Source organism: Caretta caretta, chromosome 17 (assembly GCF_965140235.1).
Source record: "Caretta caretta isolate rCarCar2 chromosome 17, rCarCar1.hap1, whole genome shotgun sequence".
Taxonomy (NCBI): domain Eukaryota; kingdom Metazoa; phylum Chordata; order Testudines; family Cheloniidae; genus Caretta; species Caretta caretta.
The window spans coordinates 16,544,630-16,559,275 of record NC_134222.1 but is presented as its reverse complement, the minus strand read 5'-3'; the positions used below and the strand labels follow the sequence as shown (position 1 = coordinate 16,559,275).

The following is a 14,646-nucleotide window of genomic DNA, read 5'->3' as shown; positions in this document are numbered from 1 at the left end:
TACTGTAGCTAGACTGGCCTAACTCTGCTCCCGCAGAAGTTCATTGTCAAACTCTCAGTGACTTCAAGGGGAGCAAAGTCAGACCAGCTCTTTTGAAAATCTTACCTCAAACAGGGTGAAGTCTTCTACCGCCACTGAGGTAGAGAGACACCGGCTGAATCTCTTGTATCCTCACTTTTAACTGTGTGTCTGCACAAATCTTTTATACACTACTTAACTCTCAAGTAAGCCATCAGAATAAGGCTTCAGTATCAGCAGTAGGCTGTGGTATCCCGGAAAGGAATCCCATCTAGCTGGATATAGCCCTATGGGCAGCACCTCAAAATAAGTATTTAATAACCAACTTTACTTTCAGGTTTTTAATTTTAATTTTCTGATTGTTTTTCAATCCGCCGATGTTATCTGTTCAGAGAAAAGTCCTTTGGAATCCTTTTTAGACTGGAATGATCTTTCAGTATTAAAATAAAAGGAGATGGAAGAGGTGGGGGTTGAAATTCCAGTGCTATAAATACTATAAATTCTTTCTTTTCTTCTTTCCTGAGGCACAGAGATACAAAACAGACTTAATTCGAGCCTTTGAAAAAAAAATCAAGCATAAGTAGTCTAGCAAAAAAAAAAAAAACAACCAAAAAACCCGTCTTTCTGTATGTTGATTTTTATGTGCTTTGATTGAAAATGCACACCAGCCCCATCTGTCCTATTCCCCAGACTCCCCACCACACGGACAGATTATTTCCCATATTCCAATTAATAAAGTAGGGCAGGCAGTGTTCTTTAATTAAAAAAAAAACCACACATCCAGGCATCCTTCTTCCTTTTTTTTTTTTTAAATCACAAGAACACAATCCTCCACCAGACTTTGATGTGGCACATCTCCCATTTGAAACTCCTAATAAACAGGGAAAAGCACTTGATCTCACGTTGACCCAACCATAACATATTTCAGGGACATTCATTTCTATTTCTCCCTTTGCCTTCTGAAGTTCAGACCCAAGTGCTCTATCTTACCCTCCCGGTCCTAGTACCGAATGGGAAGAGTAGCAGGAGGATGATTATTCTTTCTTATCTTAACTCTTTTTTTTTCTCCCCACAAGATGAAATATATATATATATATATATATATATATAAAATGTTAAAGCTATTACTGTTATAATCTGAAAGTGGAAAATCAAACAGTTAATGTAAATTGTTGTGCAACTTCAAAGACTTTTTTAAACATCAAGTCGTCATCCTAGCCAGTTGAACTTGTCTTTTCTTTTGCCTTTGTTGTTTTTCCTTTTCTCTTTCACTTGCATGTGCAGTGGCCTCACAAGTATCAGAAGGTAATTATGTGATTACCAGCTAACTTCCTTCGTTAATTTTTTTCTTTAGTCTGGTTTCAATGATCACCTCCCCTTTTCCTTGCCAGAATCTCATATTCTGCCATGTTCTTCAGAGAACACAAATCCTCCAATAATTTCCAGAGTGACAGCATTATCACTGGTCACCCTGCAGCAAATATTCTTTCGCCTAGGTCCCAGTCCTGCAAGCATTTACACACGTGCTTACCTTCAAATAATCAAGGCGGTAAATGGTGCAAAGGGAGAAGAGCTTGCTAAAGAACAATGTTGGCACAAGAATAAATGGGTATGAACTGGTTATGAATGAATTCAGGCTGGAAATTAGAAGAAGGTTTCTAACCATCAGAGGAGTGAGGTTCTGCAACAGCCTGCCATTAGAAGTAGTGGGGCCATACAACCTAACTAGTTTTAAGAAGGAGTTTGATAAATTTTTGAATCAGATTGTATAATGGGATTGCCTGCAATAACAACAGGCTGGATTTGATGAGCCAGGAGATCCCTTTGGGTTGTATGTTCATGTGTTTTAAGAGCAGTTGCATTGACTTCAGTGAGATGACTCAAATGCTTGAAGTTCAGCATATGTGTTTGTAGGACCGGGACCTTAATTATCTTTTAATCAAGCTTTCAGATCCAACAAACAAAAAATGAAGTGTTCATTGGAAATGTTGGAAGTGTCTTTGGCTGGTTTCCTTTCCACCAAACAAATACTTCCTCCTCTTATGTTTCTTTGAAATCAGTACTCCTAAAAAGCTGGATACTTGCAGAGTCCATGCTACATTCTCTGAATAACATGCTTTAAATGTTTCCCCTAAATGTAACTTGCCAGTTTGCATTGCTGTAACATTTAACTTTGGAATATTATGTCCGTCTGCTCAGTGCCTTCCAGCTTATTCTGCTGTATGTTGTAGAACACATGTTCTTCCCTTTCTCAAATGGCTGTTGCTACCTAATCAGCAAGGGTTAGAATGCCTCAAATATACATTCCACCATGGTAAGATTATTGATAGTATTGGTTACATACTCATGGTGTCTCTGATGCTATGCAAGATAGAGATGAAGTCACCATCTTAAAGGAACTTAATCTGTGCAGATGTACAATGCAGAAAAAGGATCTACTGTGGAGCTTTAAGACCTGGACTTGAAGGGGTCTTCTCTTTTGTGCCTGCCAATAACTGTGAGCACAGAGGAGGGTATGTAGACATCCAGCTACCTGTCTTGTGGGCATAGTCATGCAGCTGGACAGCTCCATACCTCGATGCAGAGTCGAAATGCACTGCCTTCCTGGAGTTTTGATTTGTTAATGAAAGAGTTCAGCAATAAACAAAGTTTAGCTCAAGGCTTCTCACCAGGGTTGGCTGCTCTTACAGGCTCCTCCCTCAGAAGTGTTCAGTCCACACCCTAGATCCTCTCTCCCTCCGAAAGTCACTCCCAGCTACCTTTTATGCAGGTGGACCAGTGAGTCATCTGCCTTGTTCAGTCAGAAGAATCCACAGAACACTTTTGTCAGCTGGCTGAAGATCCGCTAACAGGTTGGGGTGTTTCAGGCAAACACTTCTAGCCTGTTATAGGCCCTCACTTGTGCCTGTAAATTCGCACCAGAGGGCAAAACTGTGAGGCTGGCATTTAGATTATGATGGGTGACTTTTGTAGGACCTGGCACGTGAGGCTCTTCCTTGAGTTAGTGCAGTGAGGAAAGCTCAATAAGCAGAAAATCACAACCGAGGGGCAAATCAAATTTGTAACTGTTCAGAAACCAAGGGTTGGTGGGCAAGGAATAATTAACATTCTACACTCGCCTTTCAAATGGACTGGGAGTATTAGCCAGGGAACCATTGCTTAGTTTCCAAGGCTGAACATCAGCTGCTCATGATTAAGTGTCTCTGTCATAACTTTCATGCTTTAATGGTTTACATGAATTGTTGAATTAAGATTCAGTGCTCAGAATAGCTAAACTCATTTCCACTAGCATCTATGTTGCACTGGCCTAGTTTATTAAAAGTGGGGATGCTCTGCTCCCCTGATGAGGGGCCTCTGTGAGGTAAGGTATCCATTCACGTCCAAGGTGGGAAAACACTTGTATATTTCTCCATATTAGTTCCTATCTAAACCACCTGTGATCCAAACGACTGGTTACCTTCAACTATGGAGGTTAAGCCTGGTCCCTTGGCCAATTACCTTGACTGATTGGCAGTTGCACAAGTAACTTGGCCTGTACCATGTTCATTCCCCTCTTTAATGTTTGCTTTCTTGGTAGAATTTGAAAGCTTTGTCCCCTCTTTTTCTCATTGCTCTGCTTATTTGCACTCTAATTCTTGCAAAGTTTTCTCAAGGTCACCTCTGTACACGTACTGGGCCAAATGCAGCCCTGGTGTAAGCAGATCTAACTCCCATGGAAACCTCTGGGCCAGACTTAGTGGTGAAGTTAGACAGTGGGATGAGCTGGTCTGAAAGCCATGTAAATTGGGTGTTCAAACCAAGTGTGATTATTATGCTGAGCAGGGGGAGAGGAGGTGCAGCAGGAATAGCAGGACGGTTCAAGATAAAGACATATAGGAGAGAGACTACTTAATCTTCCACCTTTTGTTGATCTCCTTGTGTCTCAGTTCCCATCTGTAAAATGGGGGTGCAGATCCTCCCTTCCACCCATACTTTGTCTTGTCTCGTTATATGGTACGATCTTCGGAGCGGGAACTTACTTGTCTCTTATTTTCTGCATGCACAGCACTTGGCACCATAAACACAGTGGTGCATCGGTCTCATCTGGGGCTTCAAAGTGTGGTTGTGATGCCATTAATAAACAACGGCCATTAGTAACACTGAGAAGGCTCGAGGAGGGGGTGATCAGTAGCAAATTATATTGGAGGAATATAGGAATCTCATAGGTAAGAACAGGGAGTTAGTAATGCCTCTTGATACGACCTCGGGTAAACCACACTTTGAGCTGTGTCAATTGGGGGCTTGTCATTATTAGAAAAGAGAGAGTCCAAATAAGATATCCAGCGATTAGAGAATATAATTCGTGAAAAGAGGTTATGTGTTGCAAACCTTGTACAGCCTAGAGAAATATGTAAACAGGAAGTATAGAGTCAGTGACCTGAATTCTGTTTTCGGTTACACCAATGAAAATGTGGGGTAACTCCAGTACAGTTACTTCAGATTTACACTGGGGTCATGAGATCGGAATCTGACCTTGCCCATACAAATGCAATGAGCCATGTAGGGCACAGAAAGCATCGTTCGTAGGGGAGAAGTGAAAAGGGAACTTGCTGGATGGAACCCCATTTAGTTTAACTTAGTTTTTCTGCTGAGCAACACAAATGAGTAAAAGTCTCGAAAACATGACCTGTGAGGGAAGACTGAAAAAACTGGGTTTGTTTAATCTGGAGAAGAGGAAACTGAGAGGGACATAATGATTTTCAAGTACATAAAAGGTTGTTACAAAGAGGAGGGAGAAAAAATGTTCCTCAAACTCTGAGGATAGGACAAGAAGCAAGGGGCTTAAATTGCAGCAAGGGTGGGTTAGGTTTGACATTGGGAAAAACTTCCTAACTGTCAGGGTGGTTAAGCTCTGGAATAAATTGCCTACGGAGGTTGTGGAATCTCTGCCATTGGAGATTTTTAAGAGCAGGTTGGACAAACACCTGTCAGGGTGGTCTAGATAATACTTAGTCCTGCCATGAGTGCTGGGAACTGGACTAGATGACCTCTCGAGGTCACTTCCAGCCCTACGATTCTATGATGTAATACCACTCTTTACATATTCATGATAGGGGCAGCAGCAACAAGGAGTTATTTAAACTCGTTAATGGAGCAAAACACTAAGTAGTGGTTTGGAATTAAAACGGGGGACAAAATGAAGGACCAGAGTGTGAACCTATTATTTACACTGAGGAGTAGCACCTTGCTTTTCAGTGTATAGCACCAGGTAACATAAACACGGATATTCCTAGGGGATAAATGATCTTGGGCCCCAGCTATGCCACCCTTACTACACTGACTACTACACACAGAGTAAGGGTTCCACAATTTGGGAGTGTAATAGTTTGCCAAGGGAGGAGATGGGTGAGGAGGCAACACAAGAGGTGCTGAAGAGCAGACTAGGTTAAACTTTTAGGAGGTTGGTGTGTAGAAGCCAGATCCTCAGTTGGTGTAAATTGTCACAGCTCCATTGAGTTCAGCTGAGCAATGACAATTTACACAAGGTGAGGATTTTACCCTCAGAGAGGATGGGTACTGGTTGTATGGTCATGGATGACAGGACCCTAGAGAGCCTTCCCAGCCCCCTCTGTAATTCTAGGGTGGTGGAATTTGCTTTTCAGCTCCCTCCCTGCCAGCAGAAAGCTTTTACTGTTGCCTCAGGCATCTTTGGCAGAAACTCTGTCTGGTTCTAGGATGGTAAATAACAGCACCATAGTAACATGCAAATCGCAATACCGTAACCTCTGCACGCTTACAGACAAAAGCATCTGATTTCTCCATAATCGGCAAAAGTGAACATGGAGTCCGCTGCTTCACGTCCAACTGAGACATTCTGCACAGAAATGTTGTGATTTTCATTGGCTGGTTACAAAGCCCAAGCTGATTCTTCGAGTGATTGCTCATATCCATTCTAATTAGGTGTGCGCGCGCCATGTGCACTGTCATTGGAAAGTTTTTTTTCTCCTAGCAGCACCCGTCCGATCAGCTGTGGACCCCCCTGGAGTGGTGTTTCCATAGCGCTCTATATATGACCCTGCCGATCTGGCACCTCCTCAGTTCCTTCTTACTGCCAGTGACAGTCCTTGGAACTGCGACATCTTGCTCAGCAAGCTCTCCACGTTCCCCTAGCTCTATTTACTTAGTATTTGTTCTCCTCAGTTAGTTTAGTTCATTATTAGTTAGTGCAGTGTTAATAGTTTGCTGTCGGGCGTGCGGGTTCCACTTCAACCTGGGGACTCAGGGCATGCCCTAAGTCCCATGGGGTTCAAACCCTCCAAGTCCTGCAACAAGCCTATGCCAACGGACGACCCCCACGATGCTTGCTTAAAGTGTCCGGGGGAAGCTCATCAGGCGGATAAGTGCAGGATTTGCAATGGGTTTTGCCCGAGAATGAAGAAGGAGCGGGACTTTAGATTGAAGCAGCTCCTCATGGAGGCGGCACTTAGACCGCAACGAGCATCGGTGCAGCAGGACCTGGCACCAAGCGCATCGGTGCCTGGTGTCCCGGCAATGGCAGAGATGGCACCGCGAAAGGACTCCGGAAGAGACCCGCGGCACCGCCGCTCTCCGGTGCGGAAACAGTCGGAGACGACTTGGCACAGGTCCCTAGTCCCAGATAACATCGGACTGCTGGGTCCTTCGCACGGGAGAAGTGGGATATTCTCTCCAGTTCTGCTTCTCCCTTCCCTCTTCAGGAGTCCTTCTCATGAGCAACTCCTTACCCAGGAGGTGCAGTCACTTCTTGGCATAGGAGCGGTGGAGGAGGTTCCTTAGGAGCTCAGGGGCAAGGGATTCTATTCCTGATATTTTCTAATCCCCAAGGCAAAGTGGGGGGTCTCCGACGCATTCTAGAGCTCTAAGCACTCAACAAATTCATTGTGAAGTTGAAGTTCTGTATGGTCTCCCTGAGCACGATTATCCCTTCCCTGGATCCGGGAGACTGGTCCTCCGCCCTCGACATGAAAGACACGTGCTTCCACATAGCCATTTGCTCCACGCACAGGCGATTTTTAAGGTTTGAGGTCAACCACAAACACTATCAGTTCATGGTCCTCCCATTTGGTCTGTCGACAGCCCCCTGACTTTTCATCAAGTGCATGTCGGTCATAGCAGCCTCCCTTCGCAAGAGACGGGTGCGGGTATACTGCTACGTCGACGACTGGCTGCTCAGGGGATGCACCAGGGAGCAGGTGGAATCTCGGGTCTGGTTCATCAGATCCCCTTTCGAGAGACTAGGCCTCCTCCTCAACCTTGTCTCCGACCCAGAGAATAGAGTTCATCGGGGCAGTGCTGGACTCGGTGCAGGCAAGAGCTTTTCTTCCAGAGACACGATTCCAAGCCATGTTAGACATCATTCAAGGCCTCAGGCGATTCCCGGCCACTACTGCAAGGGGTTGCCCGCATCTCCTCCACCACATGGCAGCCTGGACTTATGTGGTCCGGCATGCCAGGCTGACGCTCAGATGCCCGGGACGTGACAACCTGGACTTTGTAGTGATGGTAACAGAATACATACTCGAGTCCCTCCACTGGTGGCTCGACCCTTGGACAGTGTGCGAAGGAGTCCCGTTCCACAGCCCTCCTTGTCCCTGGTAACAGACATGATGGCTCTGTGTTGGGGTGCGCATTTGGGCGATCTACAAACACAGGGCCTATGGTCTCAGGACAAGCTCTCCCATCATATCAATATCAAAGGAGCTCAGGGCAGTACAGTTAGCATGCCAAACTTTTTGGGTCCAGCTGCAAGGCTAGTGAAGGCAGTGAGGAGGACAACACCACTGCCATGTTTTACATCAACAAGCAGGGTGGAGCCTAGCCCTCCCCGTTGTGTTGAGAAGCCCTCCGGCTGTGGGAGTTCTGCATAGGATGCTTCCAGGTGAATGGAGGGGGCTATCTACCAGGGGCCCAGAACGATCTGGCAGACCACTTAGCAGGTCCTTCCGCATGCCTAGGTAAGGCTTGGGAGTCACCTAATTGGAATTTAATATGAGCAATCACTCGAAGAAGAAAGAACCGTTACTCACCTTCTTGTAACTGTTGTTGTTCTTTGAGATGTGTTGCTCATATCCATTCCAAACCCGCCCCCCTTTCCCTCTGTCGGAGTAGCCTGCAAGAAGGAACTGAGGAGGTGCTGGGTCGGCAGGGTTATATATAGAGCTCCATGACAGCGCCACTCCAGGGGGCTCCACAGCCAACCTGACGGGTGCTGCTAGGAGGAAAATTTTCTGATGACTCTGCACACGGCACACACACACCTAATTGGAATGGACATGAGCAACACATCTCGAAGAACAACAGTTATGAGAAGGTGAGTCACCGTTCTTTTTCTGTTTGATTTGACTCCACTGAGCTAAATAAGAGTCTCTATTGCAGATGCCTGGGCACGAGATTATAGACTTATGCATTCAGTATAAGGAACATAAAAATATTTTTGTTCTGTTTTATCTCATTTATTTCAGTGCACGTTCTCTTAAGCTTTAGTTTGAAATGTTTGCTTTTATGTATAATCTAACAGACTATTTGTATCTCCATTTAGTGAATTCTCTCTCTGTGTGTCTCTCCTCCCGCCCCCCACAATTCTTCAGTGCCCAGAATGCTGCTCTTTCTCTGTAACCGTATTCACGCTGGGTACTTTTCTATCCATCTCCAGTCACCATCACCTCCAGCCTCTATCATTACCATAGCTTGCTCAGACTTTCCTCCTCATTAGCTTGTTTGCCACGGCACCTCACTTTCCTCTCCCCTTGGAACTGTCAGCTTTATCATTATGATCCTTTTCATTTTTGTTTGGACCGTAATGCAAATTCTGGTCCTAGCTCTGTTGCTGTTGGTTTTCCCCAGGAAATTCATTCCTTTTTGATATCACTTGTCATTTCATAGATGGTGACTAGAGCCAGCATCTCCTTAGGGGTCCCTTTTTCACTGTTTTCCTCCCCATTGCTACAGAACTAACACAATTATCCTGTTTACTTTTCATCTGCTTTAGCCTTAGAATTTTCCTCGCTGCAATCTCCACTGCTATTTCAGTAGTCAGCTTCAGGTCTCGCTCTCACCCCACCACCTAATAAATGCACTGCAGAGTCCCTTTCTCTAGCAAGGTACAACGTTTGCCCCCTTTATCCTGCTCTTTTCTCCCTGCTGCATCCTGGAAGCTGAGTCTGGCAAGAAATCAAAGCTCATGCAGGACTGTAATCTCTCTATTATACTCTTCACAGCACGGGCTAAGAGAGGCAGTTCTCAGAATCTTCCTTTCACCCTTATCCTTTGCCTATATAATTTCCCTATGACATTTATTCTCCTTTTTTAGTCATATTTACATGTAAGGACTTTGGACATTCTGCTCCCCATATGGGGAGATTTCTGTTTCCTCTGTGTATGTGTTTCACATGATGTCACATATACTTCAGAGGTGATTATGTGGCATGTTTGCAGGTGATTGAGTGGTTTGCAATATCTCCCCTGAATGCCTGTGGTAGGCTTCCCTGGAATATAAATGAGTCCTTCCATCCTGGCTAAGCTTGGAAAGAGAACGAGCAAATAAAGGTGCTGTGCACCCAGTGTGTAATTCAGCCCTGTGCAGTTCTTGGCACCATTTCTCACCCAAGACCACAAGCTAAGGTTGAGGAGCATAGCCCTTGGGGTGGCCCTCCGCACAGGGGTGAATTTCACTCCATGTGTATTCAGCCTAATGAAATATATGTTTAATGTTAAAGTTAATTGCATCCTGGGTTAGAGGGCTTCTTCCTTCAGCACAACCAGCAGTGTATCAAAACAACTGAAACATGTTGAGAAAGAAGTCCTGTAATCAACACAGCGCAAATTCCAACAATGCCTTTAAGAATGTGCTTCGCTTCATGCAGTTGAGTAGTTCTGTTGGAGGCAATGGGACTATTCACGTGCTTAAATACTGTGCTGAACTGGGGCCTGTTTTATGTCCCCTGATCATGTTTATGAAGCTCTTATAGCAATATTTAACTGCTGATGAGATCTTTCCACCAATGAGATTAGAGACCAGGGGAGGTTCATATTGTCATTTACAATGCTGTACTGGGATTTGTGCTGTTTTTGAATATTGTGCAACGGAACTAATAAGAAACAGCACTCATTGCGCTCTCTCTCTCTCTCTCTCTCTTTCTTTCTCTCCTTTTAACTTGTGCTGTAGCCCCTAGACGGATAACATCACTGGAAAAAGCTTACGCTGCTTTGAATGGTACGTAGCTCAGTTGATGCATTGTAGATGGTAGCAGACAAGAAATGTATTTGTGTTTTTTAGTAAGGGATCGAAACTGTCCAAACACCACAAAGTTGCAGGCGTTTTTTCCCTCCCTTTCACTCTGTTTCCCCCATGGCACCAAGAGCTGAATGAATTCAAGATGCATTTAACAATATTTTGTAATTATGATATATATTTCCAAACACCAGTTACTGTAGTTTCTAGGTATCCATGCCAGTTCTGCTCTAGGCAAACAGACCTGGCTTATCTATGCTTAGCTCATTGATGCTGTCCAAGTGATTAATTATTGAGAAGTCTTATTGTGCAGTTCACACAAATTATGCTAGATCTTATTTACTTAAATAAAGTATTGTATATGCTGGGCCGTATCCTCAGATGGTATAAATCGGCATAGCTCCATTGACTTAATGTATGTGATAATTTACTAACATAAACAAGGACTTGCATCATTTTTGTGTATGATACAGTAAGGCATTTCTCAATGGGCATCAGTGGAGCCACATTCCTTTCCCGAGTGGGAATCTGGCCCCATGCATCTACATGTTAATTACATGCGCCTACATATTTATAATTGCACTCAGGAAACATATGTAGAGCCTTTTAAGTACCATTGGTTTGTTAATTTGGGCCTAATGAAGCTTGCCAGCAGATTCCACTTACCCTGGTGGTATTGTGTTGATAATTGACTCAGTTCACATAGGTATTCTTTGTGTTCTCGACTTTTTTCCCTTCCTTTTTTGGGTGCATTTAGTGCAGGAATAAGGTGCTAGATTAACACCACTTCACGGAAAGACCTGTTTCTCCACAGACAGATTAAAAAGCAGCAGGACAAGCTTCTCCCTCCGCCCCGACCAGAAGGGACCACCTGTAGGCGTGTGAGAGGAAGTTCATTCTCCCTCCCAGGTTCAGTCCTCTGTTGTGCCTACCAAGCAGGATACTCATTGTGGAGGTTTCATTTGTAAATAACGTAGACATTTGCACACCAGGAACTGGACCAGAACTGATCAACTCACTTTATGTAGGGCAGCAAACAACCATTCGGCGGTACTCACTGCTAACCTGGGTTGAATTCAAGTCAAGTGGAGGTGAAAGGCTCCCTCACGTATTACATTACCCTCCCCTGAGCTACTCTATCCGGTCAGCTAAACTAAAACTCTCCCCTGGGGAATTAGACTCTCCGTGTCTGCACATGGGCCAAATCAACAAAGCATCATGAAGCTGGATAACCTCTTTATTTCAGTGCCTGCCTGCAGATTTGGAATCCTAACCTTAGGCACCCACTCGAGGAACGAAATATTTTGGCCACCATCTTTATTTGCTTTATTTTTTAAAAGTCCATTAAGAATGATAGGACAGCGCTGTGCCATGAAGGTTTGTATAACAATGCTTTGCTGTACAGGATCGGTACATCAGAGTGTGTTGCTAGTGGTTTTCTTGAGTCAATTATATTACAATATCAAATATGTAAAAAGCCAAATCCATGTTCTCTCCTGCCCAGTTACACCTAGAGAATGAACATTGTGCCCTGAAAAATGTCTGGTTAGAGCCATCTGCAGACCTGAATGAGAAACAGAGTGATTGCTTCCAAGCCCAGTGCCGGTGACTCTGTGTTGTAAGAAGAAAGCACAGTTTAGTGAAAGCCCTGCATTCTTCTATACTTCCTCTCTGGCTTCTCTGTTGTGCATGCTCAGTTTGAATTTCACCAACTTGTGGTAGTCTAGTTTGAGTCACCTGGTACCAACTTAGGAGCCTCACACCATTCCAAAGCAGCCCCGGGATAGATAACAAGTTCAGATCTTTTTCATTTGATAGTCACTTGGAGTATTAGTGAAAGGGCAAAACCTTCAGCATTTTAAATCCCAGAGAAATCAAAATGCTGTAAAGATAGACAGCAACAAAAAACCACTTGATTTTGATATTTCTTTCTTTGTCTGCTACCATCTATACATCCGTATGCCCAGGAAACAGCATAAATAACAGGAAAGTCGCAGAGGGAGTAGAAAGGGATGTGCAGGTGTTACAGTTGATGAGCCCACTACAGCCCTGGCTAAAACACATGCCTACTGTAATTGGAGAGCAAAAGAGAAATTCTTATTTTCTTTCTTGAAATCAGTTCCTTGTGGCCAATTTTTGGCATGTTCCTTTCAGGTGTCTTCATTGTGGTCGCTAAATACGAGCTGCTACTTGGCGTCAGGCTTCTTTTAAAATGAACTCTTGCTTTCTGAGTTCAGTGTGTGGCATACAGAGCTATTGTCTTCCAATCTCACCAGCTCAGAGAAGCTTTTATGAGGCTATGCCCTGACGCTTTAGGTTATGTGCATGAGGTAGTCAGGAATGAGGATGCTGTATTGCTACCTCTTATGATTCTCTTGCGAATCTCACACTTCTTTCTGTTTTGCTTAAAGCCCCAACTCCTGGCGGCATGAGAATCTCAGCTTTCATTTAAAAAGTACATTTCTAACCCTCCTGATTTTAGAGAGAATCTTGGAAATGTGACCTGAAGTGCATCCTAAAGGTGCAGAAACCTAAGACACAGAAAAAGAACCAAATAAAATAAAATCAAATCTCATGGTGGTTAAATGAATCTCCTGCCTTTTGGGGGCCTAACTCAGGATTTTTGAATGTCTGGTATTGGCAGTATTGAAGACAGCAACTCTGAGGTGGTCGGCAAACAAACTGTTAGAAAGCCAAGCACACTGGACAATAGTTCTACAAGAACAAAACCCAGGGCTCTGAAGATGATGCTAAAGCAACTCAGGCCCTGATTCAACAAATCACTTCAACATGTGCTGAAATGCTTTCCTGAATTGAGGCTGCGAGCAAATTGCTGCTGAAGTTAAACAAACAGTAGTGATCAAACAAACTGTCAATATCTGTGCACCACGGCTGTGTCGTCAGATGAATATGTCCTGGATGTAACCTGCCAATGTACATGTGCAGTACACAATATGCTTTCCTTTCAATGCTGTATTTATTTCCTACCCAGAGTATTAAATCTTTCAGACTCTAACTGGAAGCTGACTCTCCTCGCTTAAATTTTAAGGCCAATTCCCAATCTTAATTGCTAATAAGGAAGAGTCTGTCTGTTTAAAAAAGCTGTTAATGGTGGGAGATAACAGGGAACAGGGTCCTCTGATATTGTTCCCTTCCCTGCAGCCCCACATTGAGCTGGATTAGCCAGAAAGGACTGCCTGAGAGGAGTACTTTAAACGAGCTTCCCATTTCTGTGGTCCAGGGAAATGAAGGGTTGAGCAAACTCCGCCCACTCTTTGTAACAGCAGGCCGTTGGGCTGCTCCTATATCTCGGGGTCAGCCCAGAGTGTATTCTAGTCCTATTTGCAAATGTACTGTTTCTCTTTGGATACTGCTGAACGACCCTGTCCCAACTTATCAACTCTAGACAAACACAGCCTAGTGTAAAGTACCATAACCAAAAACATATTTGACAATCCAGTAATGATGCTAAAATGTGCATTAAATATTACCTCAACCAGAACAATGGGACTCGGGGAGAGGGGATATGAAGATGGCCCTGTGGCCACTTCTGTGTTAACAGAGTGTCTCTTATTGTTTTTGAAATGAGCCCCCTTCCTACTTCAGCTCCCTGGACCACTTGGACCTATCACATGCCCAGATCACCGTATCCTACTCTGAATCGTTAACCGTGTTAGAAACAGAAAGGATGGTTCATACACAAGCAGGCTTTGTGTGTGTGGAAATGTATGTTCCACTGATCCACATTCATCCAGCCTTGTGACCCCCAACTGCCCTCCCCTCAAGTTCTGTACTTGTCAAGTCAGCAAGTGCCTTCCAGGAGTAATTTAACTGTGGACAGACAGCGAAGTTAATTTCAAGAGGATGACTCTCTATTAGGAATACTGGACTGTGCTTTCCACTAGGTAGCCAGCAATTATGCAGCTGAAGTAAATGACAATGTAATCTTAACAGATACCCAGCCCCGGTTGTTGATCTGGGTTTTAGAGCTGCAAGAACTATCTTCTGATTTTGTGTGGGGGGGAAGAGAGTGTGTTTGAAACTATTCACGGTTTGAATTATAGAGAAGAATGGAAAAGACTGTTGATTTATCACCAGGATCTGTAAGTCTCAGGGCTGGGAAAGCATTGCAGAGATCATGTTCTGGATGCAACTGTGTTTTTTTGAACCTCCCTAAGGATGCTGAATAGCAGCAAAAAGTCTAAATAAGTGACTGTCAATAAAATGAAAGAATAAAGAAAAATGAAGTTTGGCATGATGATAATTTAAAAAGGCTAGAAAGGCCAGTGTGATTGTATGACGTATTTATAAAACAACCCTGTACTTAGAAGCCTGGTTATCAAAGTGCTCTCACTCTTTTATATCACTTCTGGGAGTAC

General features: G+C 44.0%; 1 protein-coding gene across 9 annotated transcripts in view; it reads left to right on the top strand.

Moving 5' to 3' along the window:
• Window positions 1-14,646, top strand: part of GTF2IRD1 (GTF2I repeat domain containing 1) — a 174,354-nt gene that overhangs the window by 148,268 nt on the left and 11,440 nt on the right. For 6 of the 9 annotated variants that reach the window (XM_075120865.1, XM_075120866.1, XM_075120867.1 and 3 more), the window contains 2 exons: window positions 1,303-1,323; window positions 10,202-10,249. The exons of 2 other annotated variants lie outside the window; for them this stretch is intronic. In XM_075120865.1, coding sequence (XP_074976966.1) covers window positions 1,303-1,323; window positions 10,202-10,249 — 69 coding nt within the window. The remainder of the gene's footprint in view (window positions 1-1,302; window positions 1,324-10,201; window positions 10,250-14,646) is intronic. One more of the 9 variants, XM_048824060.2, reaches the window with a different exon arrangement.